Below are 17222 nucleotides of genomic sequence, written 5' to 3' on the forward strand. Positions count from 1 at the left end.
TTATAAAAAGGAATTTTTTTAAAAAAGAATTTTTTCAGAAAAGAATTTTTTTAAAACTGAATTTTTTTTATTTAAAAAGAAATTGGTTTTTTAAAAAACCAATTCCTTTTTAAATTAAAAAAACAGGTTTATAATGAAGGAAATAAGCCACAAGAAAAAAAACAGGAATGGAAGATAGAAAAATCTGAAAGAGTACTTGTGTTTAATGATGTTTAAGAAGGGGCTTTAATTTTTCATTAGGACAACAGAGCACATCAAAGGGTTTTCTTCATTTTTTAGCCAATGCCTCGAGGCTAGATTGAGGGTGATTTTTTCCTTAGCGATACTTGCGGTATATTGTCCCCCACTCCCCCTGGATTCAAAAAATTTTCTTTGTTCCGATATATTGACATTTCTTAAATTCTGAAACACTCTCAACACTTTCAAAAAAAAATTTGCCCAATCAGAAAGCTACATCTTCTGTTTGCGCGCACATGTCCAATTATCAAAAGCAAACTTTATCCAACAAAGACAATAGAGAGTCTAATTTTATAAATTTCCTTTATTATCCCTTTATATTGTATTAGAATCCAGATTTTATTTTTTTTTTAGCAACCGGAACTTTATTTTATAAAATTTTTAAATTTCACACAGAGATTTTTAATTAAAAAAGTTTTTAATTTTTAATTTTTAATTTTCAACTTAATGAAACTAAATGAGTTAGAGAGAGGAATGAGTTTTTAAATGTTAGTATTTCCATTGGATTGAAATACACCCTGAGGACTTTGGTTATGAGAGAATATTGTTGGTTCGCCACGAAATGGGAGAGGGAGTTATAGTGGAGAAAAAAAAAGAGGACGAAGAAGAAGAAGAAGAGGTTCTTATACCGCCCTCTTATAATCTCCCGAGGGATGAGGCAGGGTGGATCAGTCGGTTATGACTACGGGGCTGTTATTTTTTTTCGGGTAGAGGGTTGTGGGGAGGAAGTGTGCGATATTTCAAATTTTCTCATTACACCACGAGGTGCGAATCTTCTCGCCTTCTCTCTCTCTCTCTATTGCAATCACCTCCTTCTCACATCCTGTAATATGCCCTTCTCTCTTACTCTAATACACACTCTTTTTTTCTTTCTTCTTTAAGCTTTTGAGTTATCCATGCGTCTCATCTTTCTACCCGAAGCCCCCCTCCGTCCTCCAATCACCTCCCCTTTTTCAATCTCACACCAACCAGCCATCAGAATGAACCCCTCTTGTATTTATTATTAAGATATCGACCGGCCCTAGACCCTCTAGACACTGCAATATTATGCGGCTTGGAAACACTCGGAGCATACACGAATCGTCAAGGAGGGAAACATGACACGCTCTCTTCTCTTTGCTCTCGACACCTCTTTCTTTTGGCTTTTTAGATTGAGATGAAAGGTGAGGAAATGTCAAGGCGATTTTCTATTCTCGTCTCTTCTGAATTGGTAATTTAATGTATTATGAGGAGGCCTCTTTTTGTTTTCACTAATTATTTAATTTAATCGGTTTGGATTTATTTTTTTTTCAATTCGTTTTGATGTGTCATAAACATTTTTGGGATTAATGCTAATTTATTAGGAGGAAAAGCTATTTTTAACCACAACAACCGTTGAAATTGTAAATGCTACCATTGCAACTTTTAGCATAATAGGAAATGCTACCATACCTAGCATAGAACATGTTACCATACCTAGCATAGCAAATGGTGCCATACCTAGTAAAATTTCAATTTTAAATAAATTTAATTGGAAATTTTAAAAAACCTAGATTTTTAAAAAATTTTAATAACTAAAATTCTTTTTTGAAATTAGTTAAATTTTTTAATATATAATATATTTAATTGATTATTAAAGATAATGGATTTATAGAAGAATTTTATAGTTAAAAACACTAAAACAAATTTAATTTTGAAGCAAAATTACAAATGGTTGCAGAAATTCAATTATTTTCAAAAATAGTAAAATTCTTATAGACAAAATTCAATTATTTTCAAAAATAGTTAAATTCTCATCACAAAATTCAATTATTTTCAAAAATAATTGAATGAATAATAATTGAATTGAATAATAATTTTCAAAAATTCTTATCACAAAATTCAATTATTTTCAAAAATATTAAAATTTTTATCACAAAATTCAATTATTTTCAAAAATAATTGAATAATAATTGAATGAATAATAATTGAATTGAATAATAATTTTCAAAAATTCTTATCACAAAATTCAATTATTTTCAAAAATATTAAAATTTTTATCACAAAATTCAATTATTTTCAAAAATAATTGAATAATAATTGAATGAATAATAATTGAATTGAAAAATAATTTTCAAAAATTCTTATCACAAAATTCAATTATTTTCAAAAATATTAAAATTTGTATCACAAAATTCAATTATTTTCAAAAATAATTAAATAATAATTGAATGAATAATAATTGAATTGAATAATTTTCAAAAATTCTTATTACAAAATTCAATTTTTTTTTAAAATAATAAAATTCATATCACAAAATTTAATTATTTTCAAAAATAATTGAATAATTGAATTGAATAATAATTTTCAAAAATTCTTATCACAAAATTCAATTATTTTCTAAAGTTTTCCTCAATTTAATTAAATTATTTTCAAAAATTTTAACGAAATTCTTTGTAACAATTCAATATTTTTTTCAAAATAATTTTAACAAAATTCTTTATAGAAATTTAATTAATTTCAAAAATTTGTCAAAATTCAATTATTTTCAATGTCTACTATTTTAATAAAATTTTACAAAAGAATTCAATTATTAAAAAAGAAATTTTAATAAAATTCGTCTCAAGAATTTAATTATTTTCAAAAATTTTAATAATATTCTTGGTAGAATTTCAATTATTTTTTTAATACAATTTAAATCAAATTTCTCGAAAAATGTAATTATTTTTTAAAAATTTTATTTAAATCCATCGAAAGAATTCAATTATTTAAAAATTTGTTGTTAAAATTCTTTACGGGAATTGAATTTTAAGAGAGATTCAATTAATCAAAAAATAATTTATTTTTGTATTTAAATAATTGAATTCTCATAGAATTTTCTAATAAATATTGATTTAAAAATGTATTTCAATTAAAATTTATAATTGAATATTAAAGGCGTGGATTTTTAGAAATAATTGATTTTTCGAAAAGTTTCAAATTAAAGTTTTTGAAAATTTGAACTTTTCATACTTTTAATTAAGAATTCTGTAGAATTATTTTTTTTCAAAAATTTTAGTGGAATTTTCTTTTACTTATTTCAAGTTTTTAATTTCTAATCCATTTAATTAATGAATGTTAGAATAATCCAAATTTTCTAAAATTAAATTGTAAACAAAAGAATTTCAAAACACTGAAAGAACTTTTTCAAGAATTACTTAAAAAAAATTGATTTAAAAAAGAATTCGAGTTTGAAAATTCTAGTAATGAAGAATCGAAATGATGGTAATTTCTGGTAATTTTGACTACTTTTGGAGTAAATTTTGCTGCGAATTCGAAGTAAAGTTTACTAATTTTTACAAATATGTACTTTGAACGTAATAAAATTTACTCTGAAAGTATAGTAAAAGTTACCATACCATATACAAACGGTTTGAATACGAAATTTTTGAAAATCGCAATTCATATGATAAAATAACAAGGATTAAATATTTATTGAAAAAAAGAAGTGAATCAGAATATTCTGTAGGAGGAAGAAAGTCAAAATTTATTCTCCGAAATCAGGGAACAGTTAGGAAAACAAAATTAAATTTTTGCGGCAACCCTGCATTTGCTTCGACCACGAATGGTGGATCGGCTCTTTTTCTCACTAACGAATGTCTTAAAGGGACTGTAATTTCAATGAGAGCTTCTAACAAGCAAAAAAGTTAACTTTCTAATGTTGCGGTCCCGGCATGTGTTGCGATTATAGATCGACGAAAAAGGATTTTCGAGTGTGTGAGACACACTCTCAAGTATAGAATGACAAAAAAAAAAAGAAGAAGAAGAAGAAGCAATACGAAGGGAGAAGTGTAAAGAAATAAAGAGGACAGAAAAGAGAGAGAAAGAGTGGGGTGGGAGGGAAGAAGAATGACAAGAAGGAAGGAAGAAGAGTCAGGAGAGAAAAGAGATCTATTCGAATCGCTTCTCGGTGCACAAAGAATGTTCAACGTTTGACGGGGCACGACTGCTATATACGTATTACTTCGTACCAATGCCAGCTGTTACTCGCATGCCACGGTAAAGACATACACGTTTACTCACACGTGTGAACGGTGCTTAATACTGGCATTTATGTCCGTACATGAGCCATCACACGTGTGGACTTTCAACTCAAGCAAAGAACAAAAGAAGAAAGAAAAACCCCATAAAATCCGTTTGTGCTTTTTTACTCTAATTCCCAAAAAAAAATTCTTCTCAACCTTGACTTTCATTTTCCAGTTCCAATTTTCAAAAATAAAATCCTTTCCCCAAATGATAGTAATTATTCACTTAATCTATACTACCAACCAAAAAAAAAAATCTTGATCTCCGGATCGAATCGATAAATACCGATCGATCCGGGTCACAGTGGAACCTTGGCGGCAAATACTAACTAACCATCAATTTGAAAATACAGGATCAAGAAGCGAGACGAAATGGAGACCAAATCGTCGATCATGGTCTCGAATCTTATTACTTATTGTGGGTATATTCCTATATAGACACTGCCTGCGGCCTTTTTTCTCATAATCAAAAAAAAAAAGAAGAAGAAAAATGATAATCGATCTTCGATGATCGTGGATCAGGCTATTGCCAGTAGCCATCCTAATGATAGGTGCCTTTCATTCTCTGTTCGACCTTCGCTCTGGTCGTTACTTGTGTAAAAGTTGCGTCCCTAATGACTCGCGTCACGAAACCAAACTCACTCTCTCACTCTCGTTACCCAGCAGCAAATTTGCCTCGGGCATATCACTTGATCCAAAAAAGAATCACTCCTGTTTTTTCCACAAAATAAAAAACAAAATAAAACACAAAAAAACACCATAAAAATGTTTTCTTTCAAAAAACAATACAGGAGTAATTTCACGGTTTTCACAAGAGATTTGAGTGTATTAAAGAGAATGGTAATTTAGTTAATGACACAAAACGTAATGTACCGAGTGACTCGGTATTTTCTCGTCATGAAAATATAAAGGTTATATAATTAATCGATCACAGAATTGACCCGTCCGTCCCTCTCTTTCTATATTCTATGTACAGTTTCTTTAACTTCGATAGCATCGTCGCGCGGTTCTGTAATGACAAACACATGCGTTCTCACCCCAATCCCTTTCTGTCCCCGTGACGCCATAAGTTCCTATCGGGTTTGATCTATATAGCGCGGCATATGTTTAGGTCATTAATTAGCATCTGGAGCCAATTAAAGTAATTACGAATTCGGCAGTAAAATATCGTCCGGCAGACTCAAACTTCGTGCCGCTGTTGATCTCATCAATAAAGGCAAATGTTCAACTATCAATTGTAATTTACCAAATCAATTCTTAAATATTCAATTATTGTTTCGACCTTGCTGAAAAATATATATCAATTTGAAAAATTGAAAGTCAAAATTATAGGTACATATTATGTTTGTAATAATTGGAATTCCATTTTTTTGTGTTTGTGATTTTCCACGTGACAAATAAACCGGATGTGAATTGTTGACTATCGATACGTATCCGTCTCCGTCATTAGAGCAGCCGCGAATTAACGGCCGCGCGGATATGTATTTATGCTTCCCATATCATTTCGTAATTATCGATAACATCGTCAAGGTTTTTTGCAGGAAACAATGGGTCATTACTAGCCGTCGGTTATCCTCTCTCTCTCCCTTCTATGATCTGTCTTCCCTTTTCCTCCTCACAATCCGTTCGATTTCTATCTTCCACAAATCATCGCATTGACGCAAAAATAATAGCACTTCTTTTTTTCTAGCTCAAAACTTTTAACAAAACTCTACCTAATGACTTGTTTTACACTTAACACCAAAGAAAAAAATCTCTTCAAGACTCGAATCAATTGTTAATTAATTTTCCGAAATTGCTGTTCTGCATACTTCGCCAAACTCTTATACCTTGAAAAATGAAAACAATTTCAAACCAATAAAAACTGCATAGAAATTATCCACTTTGGAGAAAAGAAAGACGCGAAGCTTTTCTTGTAGGTCCTATCAACCCTTCGAAATAGTTCCTAAAATTACGAATTTGCAAAATTCATAAACAGGACTCAAAAGTTGAATCGAACTTACAGTTGTCGGTAATGAAAGACGAAAAGAAAGAATAGGGGTAGGAACAGGGAGATAGAAAGCTACTTTGAATATAAAAGCATCTATAATTAATATCCGACCGAGCAGAACAACGAGCCCGCGAGCAATATTTATTAGATACTTTATGGGGAAAGTTTAAAAAGGTAATCCCAACCTTCGGTACTGGCCTATCGCCCTTCCCCCCTCTTTCTCTCTTTTTTTCTCTCTATATGCTTCCTTCACAAAGCTAAATTGTAAAAGAAAAGAATCACAATAGAATATAACTTTCCCAGTACAAAAATTTTTTCGCCCCCTTTCTTAATTTCAAATCTGTCAAAATTATTTTTAGTCTTTCATTTTCTCATTTATGTTTCTCATTTATGAAATTAAGACTCGCGCGAAACGAAATTGATTGATTTTCACCGCACTTGCTTTAACGATCGGGAAAATTTACAGAGTTGTTAATAGAGTTGTGTGTCTTCATATGTATATGTGTTGTTTAAAAGTGGTCAACCGACCGGTTGAGGATCGTTAACCACCACAAGAACTTTGGATAGGTGGTAACGCCGTATACATAGGGCTCAAATGCTATTTCCGTTCGTCATTGGATTTTATAAGAATATCGGCGCCGAATGGGCCGTAAACTTACAGACTTAAATACTCTGTTAGTTCGTTTTCAATAAAACTTTTCAAGCACTGATTTCAATCTTTTAGTCGTATAACCTAAAATTCATTCTTTTTCTGGGACACTGACCTCATACTTTCCAAAAAAAATTCAATTTCGTATTCTATTTTTCAATGTTTGAAAATTCTAACACCTGCGCAATTTTTGGCATTTACAGAAAGCAAGTTTGGCTGAAAAGGAGGTCACTGCATTAAAGGAGCAGCTTGCCGCGGTAAACGATGGCAATTCAAAGACTGAGGGACAAAATGTGTCCCAGAATCCTCAAGGAACAGAGCAGAGTCATGATTCGAATCCAAGGAGGACGCCAAACAGTAACCTTGAACAAGAACTACAAACCAAGGACAAAGAGGTCAGTAGCAAAAAAAAATGCAAATACAGACTTGTAAATATTGATTCCCATATAAAAAATTCAGACAGTGTTAAAAACCTCTTTTTTCATGTAAATGACTCGCTATTTACACTTAAGGGTACTCTCGCGGGGTTAGGGCGTAAAAAACACCAGCTCGCCTTTTCTATCATAAGAGAAGTTTGCACTCATACTTTTTGAATCGAAAAAGAGAAAAAAAAACACCGAGAGGGGCTTTACACGAAAAGATTCAATGAGTATTTGCCGATGAAAAACGCATACCGTGTCGATTTTAGTTTCAATTTTTCCCTGGGAATGTAGCAGCATCATATCGATGCGGTTGAATTGAAAGGTATTCAGAGAGAGCCTTCTTTTTTTTTAATGGTGATAATCGCCTCTTCCCTCACGCAGGCAAAAGCGCGGCGCGTCGACTAAACTGAATCTTTATTCCTATGAATTTATTTCCGATAGATGAGGGAGAAAGTCACATTTGCCGTGAATTATACACCGTTTTTCTTTGATCTTGAAAATAGAAAAAAAAAGATCCATCATATATAGAATTTGAAAATAAAAACCCAACGCGTATGAAAATATTTATCTCTTCCTTCGAAAATATGTCTCTTTCCTCCTATTTTATCAACACTTTTCAATAAAACAACTTTACGCGCAATTTTTTTTCTACATACAATAATTATTTTTCCAAAAGAATGAAATATTTTTCTTTATAAATAAATAATTAATGGTAAATCGTTTAGGAATGCTTTTTTTTGAGATTTTTTTTTCTTTTTTTCTCACCAAAGAGCGCAGAGAGACATTAATCTTTAAGTAAAGTCGAAGTCGCAATGGAAGTATATTTAGCCAGGCATTTGAAACTTTCAGACCGAACGGCCCGTTAAGACGACGGTATGCGACGTCTTCTCTTGCCTCTTATAATTTCCCATCAACGATTCGAACACTCGTTATATTGCGCGGGTTTTAACAGCGATAACATTATCGTATATTTATTGGAATAGGGATGAAGAAAGAGAGAGAGAGAGAGAGAGAGAAAAAGAGGGGGGAGAAAGACAGAGAGAGAGAGAGAAAGAGTAAATAACTGACACAGTGTATACGCCAGCCAATTTGCCTGGGCAAAAATAAACGCGACATACCGAGCGCAAAACAAACGAAAACGACAACCGCACACTTTATAACGATTCTGTCTCCTATAATAATCGACACAAGGCAAGGGTGACTAAAATAACCTCAAACGCGAAAAATCCATACAGATAATCAAGTAATAATAGTAATATACAATAATAATATTTAATAATAATGATTAAAATAAATAATGTTAATAATAATAATAATAATATCCAGTAATGATATCAGAGTTCAAATGTAAAAAATCAAAATTCAGTTTTAGCGGCGCTTTTCAATAATTCAAAGGAGAGCAAAAGAAAATGATTTTGACAAACATTTGACTAAAGGTGGTAATAGAGAAAAAAGAATTTTCAGAAAGTTTCAAAAGGGGGTGGGGGGAGAGAGAAAGAGAGGGTGAACCACGAGGTGAGGGATTTGAAAAGTAGAAGGGCCACTTTGACTCCTTAAACAAAGCCCGAAAACACTTGAATCGCGGGAAAAGGAGTGATAAAAACGGCGCTAAGAGTTCAATAAGTATTCTCCTTAGAGCCAATAATAGCTCTATTTCTCTTTCACTCTTCTCTTTATCCCCTTTCCTTGTCGCCTCAACCTACACCCCCTAAAGAAAATCGTTTGCTCAAAGCATCAGCCTGTTGTAATCCACGAAGCCGATAATCGTCGAACCTTCCCCAAACCACTTTCGAAATGCACCCCTTCTACTTCTTCTTCTTGTTCTTCTTTTACCCCAACCATCGAAAACTCTCTCTATATAGATGTCGAAGAAACAGGACGCTTCAACGGATAAGAATTTACTTCATGGATAATGTCTTTATTGGAAATTCAGTGCGCTTAAGTGAATTTTCGCACAGCCTGTCGTTATTTCTTATTGTTCTCGATGCCTCCACGCTCAAAGTTAATGGTTATTTGTATAAGATATAATGATTTTCCAATGGGAAATTTGTTGAGAGGCATCCTTCTGATACACTTCCCCCGCACCAAATGGAACTATATTCTTTTCACAAAGATTCCTTTTTTACAAACAATTCAAATTTTTTTTTCAGAATCAAAGTTATAACCAAAATGACAAAAAAATCGATGTAACGGAAAGAATCAAAATACCGAGTAAAATAACCCAAAAGTAAAAATAAAAAAGATCGAAATTCTGTTAAGAAAGTATGAAATTGCAACAAATATCTACCAAAAATAAATCAAATAAAAAATTGATCTAAATGTTTGGTATAAATTCGATACTTTTAAAAAAAACTGCTAAAGTCGAAAATGTGAAAAAATCAAATATAACGAAATTCGGAAAAATTGTAAATACAAAGGATGAATGATGATAGTAAATGACCCAGTATAACCTTTCCGGATGGGAAGTGGGCTGGCAACCGCTCTACATTATGGATAAAAAAATATTTCAAAGTAAGCAATTGATAATGTCTCGATAATGTCAACATTCCTTCCGCTTCCGGTCAACAAATTGTCCGAATCTTCTATTATTTTCCTAGACTCTCCTAAATTATTCCCCCCATACACTTTCCTGATTTATTTTCCTACACTAATTTTTTTGCTACACTTTTATGACAAATTTTGCTACTTTAATTTATTCAGCCACACTAATAATATCAAATTAAGACAAAAATCTTATCAAAAGTACAGGATAAATATAGGGGACAAAAGAGTGCAGGAACCTAATTTTAAATAATCGAGTTTAAATAATCGTTTCTTTGTGGCAAAAACTCGATTATTTGCGAAAAGAAAAAGTTTTTACAATTACAAAAATATTCGTCATCGACGAGAAAAAAAAAAGAAATTCGACTCAAAAATCTTACTTATGAGACTTGGAGAATAGAGGGAAGGAAGAGTCACGCGGTTATTTCTTGATCCCCCGTGGTTGGTACATTAGCCAACGTGTTTTGAAACACTCGCCATGCGTATTTGCGTTGGCACCAAGTACCCCGATCTCTCTTTCATCTCTCCACGCTGAAAACTTTAGCAAAACCTCTGTCAAACCTCTTGTCCCCTTTCCCTCTCTCTCTCAACCCCAATCCATCCGCATGATACCACGAAAAAGAGATTCCGCTTTTGAAAAGGCAACGGCTAATTTGCAGGTCGATCCTCTCTAAAGAAGAGGACAAGAAAGAGAAAGAGAGAAGAAAGATGAACGAGAGAAATAGTCGCTAAGGTAATTTCGTTTCTCTAATGGGCCGTGCGATACTCGCCGTTACAAAATTAGAAAATTTTGCAGGTTCCACGTCGTCAACTTTATATAAACAACTAAGCCGACTGGAATTCCTAAATTTGATTTACATTTCAAATTTACCCCAAAATTAGAAATTTTTTTTCTTTCTCCAGACATGAAAACTTTTCAACGAGCGCATTTCAAAAATAAATTCGAGGATATTCGACAAATTTATTACGATAGAAAAAAACAATCGAAAGATTAGATAACGAATTATTGTTACACAAAAAAAAAAGAATGTTTTCTCTAATCGCCATATTGGTAAAATTACAGTTATACAATATTACCATATATTTGTCCTGATAGGAAGATTTGCAGATAATTAAACGATAAGAAGCAATATTGAGTGCGCAATGGCGCGACAATAAATTTCAAACAAACAGAATATGAACCAAAAAAAAAATAATGATTATATGAACCAAAAAAAAAATAATAATGATTATATGAACCGTACGTCTATATATATATATATAGAACACCTCTCGCACGCTCTTCTGGGCGCCGCGTGTCATAAAAGACGATTAGGCCTCGGACTGTAGATTAATTAAACAGCAATAAATACCGATTTGTAAATCGTGACAATATAACAGAGATTGTTTTAATCTATTGACCGAATTAAAGAATAGAAATAACACAAGTATATGATGCATACCCCGCGTGGAAAAAATAAATTTTCTATTCTACCAAAATTGATGATACCGAACAAAAACTGGTATACCAAAAGTCGTACCAAACAAAAAGGGTACCCAAAATTAATTATCAAACAAAAAAGGGGTACCAAACGGAAACTGGTACCAAACTGGTACCAAACTGGTACCAAACAGTACGAAACAATAACGGTTCCAACAAAACCTGGTGCCAAAAAGTACCCAACAGAAAGGGTACCAAAAAGTACCAAACAGTACAAAACATTAACGGTACCAAAAAGATCCAAAAAGTATTTTTTGGTATACCAATTTTTGTATTCAAGTATATTAACCAAAATGTTTTTGTTGTCAAAACTATAACTCAGAGAAAAATTTTCTTAAAACAAATTTTTGATTGAAACAACAAAAATTTGCCCATAGGCAAATAAATATTTTTGTAGATAAAAGAAATCGAGGAGAAAAAATTAACATTAAAAAAGTAGAATTCTTTTTTTCCCGATAAATAAAGACCAACAAAATGGAATATCAGTATTTAAAAGAATGTAATGACTCGTGATGAGATACTGAGATGGAGGAAGGGTGGGGGGATACGTTCGTATGGGCCGGATATGAGTAGTTTGCGGATTACTCGGAGTTGAGCCAATATCGTTAGATATTCATTTCGTAAGTTTCAAGTAGAATAAAATATGGAAACTGCGGTGAAATATCAGACTATCTCCAAGCAAACGTTTTTCAAAAACCTTTTTCGTTAGAAGCTCATTTACCCTCTCTCTAAACTTCAAAGGTCCTCCACACACACACACACACACACACACTAACCTACAAAATTACTTTCGCAGAAAAAGGACCAGTGCATGTTTCATTATGTTTCCTCTAATATTTTTCATTATAAAAAAACTAAAAACAATTTTCTTTTTGTTATTCTACAATTTCTATTAATTCTATAAGATTTCTGTTTGTTAATCATAAGATTTCTTTCTACCATCCTATGCCTATCCAATTTTTTTTTTTATAATGCAATCACAGATTTTCTACGGATATCAAATTGAGACAAAAAACGATTTGATTTTCAAAATATTATAATTTCTAGTATACCTATAATTATACTAATATTTATAAAAGAAATATTATCTCGCAAAGCGGATTGTTCGTTTTCGAAAAAAATTTTCCTGTTATAAGGGGGAGAAAAATATCCTTAATATGATCGGCAAAAATTACGTACGCAAACCAGAGGGCGAATTCGAAGCAAAAGGGAAAAGGCCGTGGGCTACAAAAAGAAAGACCAAACGAGTTGAAGCAGGGAAAGGGGGGAGGGGTGGTGGAAAGACGCAGTGTGCGGATGCTCCATCATCGCCGACTGAAACGTTAATTAGAAAATCTGAATAATTACAAAGTTACTTTTCAGAGCGTATTTCCACATGTATTATATATATATATATAGACACAAATTAATATAAAATATACGAGTCCACATAATTTTTTAAATATAATACTTATAATGATACATTTTTCGTTCAATGGGTAGGTCGCACTATTATATTTGGTTTAGACACGACTCTCTAGAGTTTAGTACCATTATTGCTAGCTTATCCCTACTTCTATTTATAATCGTAACCTATAACTTTATTCTTAAAATTTAAACCTTTTTTTTAAACCTTTCCAAACTAAAATCACTTTTTTCATTAAAAAAAAATCACGGTCATGAATTATTTTTCCCTGCCATAAAAAATAAATGTGAAAATAAATGATTCCATGAAAGATTGAAAGAATTCCCTGATTTTTTAGACAAAACTTTGACTTTTTCCCTATGCCCAAAAATATTTTAGTTTACTCTAAATATAATTGAAACTTCAAAATATGTTTATAATACATTTTTTTGAATATCTTTCATTGTAAAATCATTTGGAACTTAAATAGATTTTTTCAAATAAATATTTAATTATTATCCATTATTTTGCCATCGAAGATTTAAAAAAAAATCAAAATTTCAAATCCCAAAATTCGAATAATTTTTAAGAATTACTACTGTAACTTATTAAAAATTATTTTCAAAATTTCAATTCAATTTTTTTTGTAGAAATTTAAACTAAAATATTTCAAAAATTCACTTGTTTACAAAACAATTTTATGAAATTTTGAATAATTTGAAAGTTTTTCAATTAAATATGATATATTTAAAAATATAACTACATAAAATAAATTTTTTTATTTTTTCTCACAAAATAATCAGTGTTTTTAAAAAAAAATTTCCAAAATCCCGGTCAAGATCAAAATTCACTGTCATTTTTCGGTTTTTCCCGGTTCAAAAAATTTCTTTTGCATTTCCCGGTTTTCCTGGTCCAGCGTCCAGTCTGTAAAATTTAAATCTACTTTTCTTAAACCCTTACAAACTAAAATTTAACAGGGTTTCTACAAATTTTTATAAACTATAAACAAATCTTTCCAAAATTGTATTTGAATAATTAAAATTTTGTAAAATTTAATTGAAAATAATTAATTTAGTTCATGGATTTTGTTACAATTTTTAAAAATCAACTTGTGAAGAATTTTAATTGCAAATTTTGAAAACAATTAAATTATCAAAAATTTTAATGAAAAATCTTTAAAGGTAAATTTAAAAATGAAAATTAGCTTCTAATTTTCAAAATTCAATATTTTTAATATTTTCAATTACATATTTCCAAAAAATAATAACAATTTAGAATTACTTTCAATTTTTTGGAGAAAACAATATAATGTTCAAAATTTTTAATTAAAATTCATCAAAAAATTCATTAGTTATTCATAAATTCATTTTTTAAATTATACAAAAATTCTTTAAAAAAAAACAATTATTTTCGAAAAATGACATAAATAAAATATTTTTAAAAACTAATTATTAGAATTGATTTGTAATAATTTTTTAAGATTCTGCCTCAAAATTTACTTTTTGGACTTATTAAAATTTTTGACAAATCATGATCCTGTTTATAATTAAAATTCTTCAAAAATTTAATCATTTTTATTTATACTTCTCAAAAATTAAATTATTTTTAAAAGATTTTACCAAATTTTAATTGTTTGAAAATTTAAAAAAAAATTTTTTTTTTTTAACTATTACCTATCATTCAAAAATTATTTAAAAATATTATTAAAAAATTAATTGTAAGAATTATTCTTTATTATAATTTTTTGAAAATATTTTACCTTAATAACTTAAGAAAAAACTATGGAGAGTCAGAATTATTATCAAAAATTGAGTTTATGTATTTAAATAATTGCATTCTAGAAGAACTATTGAAAAATTAAATTAGTTGATTCAGAGATAAAGTTAAGTTTGAAAATTGTAGAAAATAATTAAATTCAGGAAGAGTTATAATTGTAATTTTTTGATGTTATTCAAATTCATAAAGTTTACTCATTTTCCCAAAATATTTATATTTTCCTTTGTAAAAAAAACCTTCCTTTCTAAACCCTTCCGAACTAAAGTTTAAAACCTAAAATTTAAACCTTTTTTAAATCCTTCCAAACTAGAATTTAAAACTTCAAATTTAAATCTTCTTTTTAAACCTTTCCAAACCCTTCTAAAGAAACTAACTTATTTGAATTCAGTTTTCAAGATATCAAATTGTGACAAAAAAGGAATAAAAAGTGTTGTGTTTTTTGTCACAATTTGATATCCTCAGAAAAACTATGCTAATGAATAAAAAATAATAAATAATACCAAAATTTAATCATTATGAAACTAAAATTAGTAGAGAGGTGAAAAATAGTGCGAGTTTGGTTTTAGTTTCGAACAAATCGATCAACTTTTCTGAGATGCATATCTGGTCACGCCGGACGTATGATTGTATCGTAATTACGGTTTTAAATATATTTCATCAAGCACGCGAGCTTGCGAGTGTTTTGCCTGGGAATATATATAGATATATACACAATAGAGGGTGAAAGCGGGTAATACCTATGCCCTCTGTTTTAATGTCAGCCTCGCTTGGGAGGGTTGACCAACAAACCCCCCCCCCCTCCTCCTCTATATAGTTCTTCAGATTATTCCATCTACCCGCGCGGCGCACGTGCGATAGAAACAACGCGATATTTTCCCTATTAGGTCATTCGTGATTTATGGTCATACTTGAGTCACTTTCTATTGTTATACTCGCATGTAATAATATTACGTATATATTATAGATTTTCTGTATATATATATTCAAAATTATTACAATTAATAACAAAATTATATAATCAACCATGAATATCTCTGCTCTCGCTATATGAGAATGAAACTTTTCATCATCAAAATTTATTGTATGAAACTTGAATTTGATATTATTTTTACTCTTAGAATTGATAAATAAATTTTACCCCGCAGACAAAATGAATTTCACTATAGACTATATACATATTTGCATGTGAGAATGAAGACACCCGAGCGAATCGGATGTACTTTTGAACCATTAATTGAATTAACAGCCATGCTTCATAGTAAAGACTGGAAGTCCCGATAATGGATTACCTTAATGACAAGTGGAAATTCGAAACGGCTAACAAAGATAGTTCTCTCCTCTCTGTATGATACGCGCGAGTATAACGTAGATCGGCTCCTAATTCAACTTTAGCGGAGCGAATTTGCATTGGGCTTTAAATCACCGAACACTGTACGCAAAAGAGAAAGGAAACAAAGAACCGGCCAGGCCGGCGTATTCAGGGATACATTTTTCCTCTGTATCTTCGTCCGAGTGAAAATCTCGAAATTAATCCGTCCAGCGATAAAAAAAAAGAAAAAAAGAAAAAAAAAACCCTAACGAAGCCTCGCGCTTTATTGCGCGAGAGCAAACGGTAGAGAAGAGGCAGAGAGCGCGGAGTCCACCCGATCATGGAAAAGGAAAAGAGGTTGGGTATATAGTAGGGAGAAAAATCCCGAGGAAATTTTACGAATGAGAAAGAAAGATGCGGAGGAGAGGATAATGAAAGAGATAGAAAATGGGGAGGGAAAAAAAAGGAGAAATCGCGAGGAAACGTGCGTTGACTGAGTGAAAGGGGGTTTGAGTTTGGTAGGAAAAGAGAAAAGGAGGAGAAAGACAGAGAGAGAAAGAGAAAGAGAAGGAAAAAAGAGAGAGAGAGAAGGATACAAACACGCTGAAAATTAGATTCATAACTTTTCTGCTGCGCTTTCGCCACGCTATGAGTAAAGGGGTCCACACACAGGCTAGTTAAAAATTCCATGTGCCCGCGAATATCAATCCGGATATCCAACCCTTCCTCCCTCTTCCTCTCTCTCTTTCTCTTTTCTCCCCCTTTTTCTCTGACTCTACATACGAACATCGTCTCGGGTGCGGACCTAACCATCGTCCAGACGAACGAGAGGACCGTGGATTATCTCGGTTTTTCCGCAAACGCGATTAAGCCGAAACGCTTTTCAGCCTTCTCTCTCTCTCTCTCTCACTCTCTTCTTCACTCGTCTCCAGCCTTTTAAAACCCTTTAGCGACGATAATTTGCCACTCGCGTCAAGCCACTTGTCCTTCGCTTTTTAATTTTATTCCCACGAAAAAATTGCAATTTTCGTACATTTTATTCCATACACACACTCACACACACACACTTTCCTTTCCCTTATCAGATGATGAAATTGTTTCAATTCAGGATTTTCCCCAGGATTAATTAGCTCTCTTCTGCATAATTTTTTTCGTCAAGAAAAAACGAAAAATCGAATACAACTTTTTTAATTACATTAATAAATAAATAGAGAAATAGAAAATGTATATATATTTATATCAGGACTCAAAGCAGTGGAAGTATTTAAAAAAAATACGGACCATACGGACCATAAGTGAAAAATTAGGGACCAATTACGGACAAAAATATAACAAGTCCGAGTCAAATAAGAAAACATTTTACTAAAAACTATAATTTTTTGTTTAAATAGTTTAAATTTAATTTATATAGG

The 17222-nt window shown here is 31.2% G+C and overlaps 1 protein-coding gene and 1 long non-coding RNA gene across 13 annotated transcripts in view; one reads left to right on the forward strand and one right to left on the reverse strand.

The window, feature by feature from the left end:
• Window positions 1–17222, reverse strand: part of LOC122507952 — a 238741-nt gene that overhangs the window by 171666 nt on the left and 49853 nt on the right. The gene's annotated exons all lie outside the window — the stretch shown is intronic.
• LOC122507939 (homeobox protein cut-like) overlaps window positions 1–17222 on the forward strand; it is a 115876-nt gene that overhangs the window by 55883 nt on the left and 42771 nt on the right. For all 12 annotated transcript variants that reach the window (XM_043620962.1, XM_043620954.1, XM_043620952.1 and 9 more), the window contains one exon: window positions 7102–7293. In XM_043620962.1, coding sequence (XP_043476897.1) covers window positions 7102–7293 — 192 coding nt within the window. The remainder of the gene's footprint in view (window positions 1–7101; window positions 7294–17222) is intronic.

The sequence above is a fragment of the Leptopilina heterotoma genome, unplaced genomic scaffold, assembly GCF_015476425.1.
Source record: "Leptopilina heterotoma isolate Lh14 unplaced genomic scaffold, ASM1547642v1 Lhet_52, whole genome shotgun sequence".
Classification (NCBI taxonomy): Eukaryota; Metazoa; Arthropoda; class Insecta; order Hymenoptera; family Figitidae; genus Leptopilina; species Leptopilina heterotoma.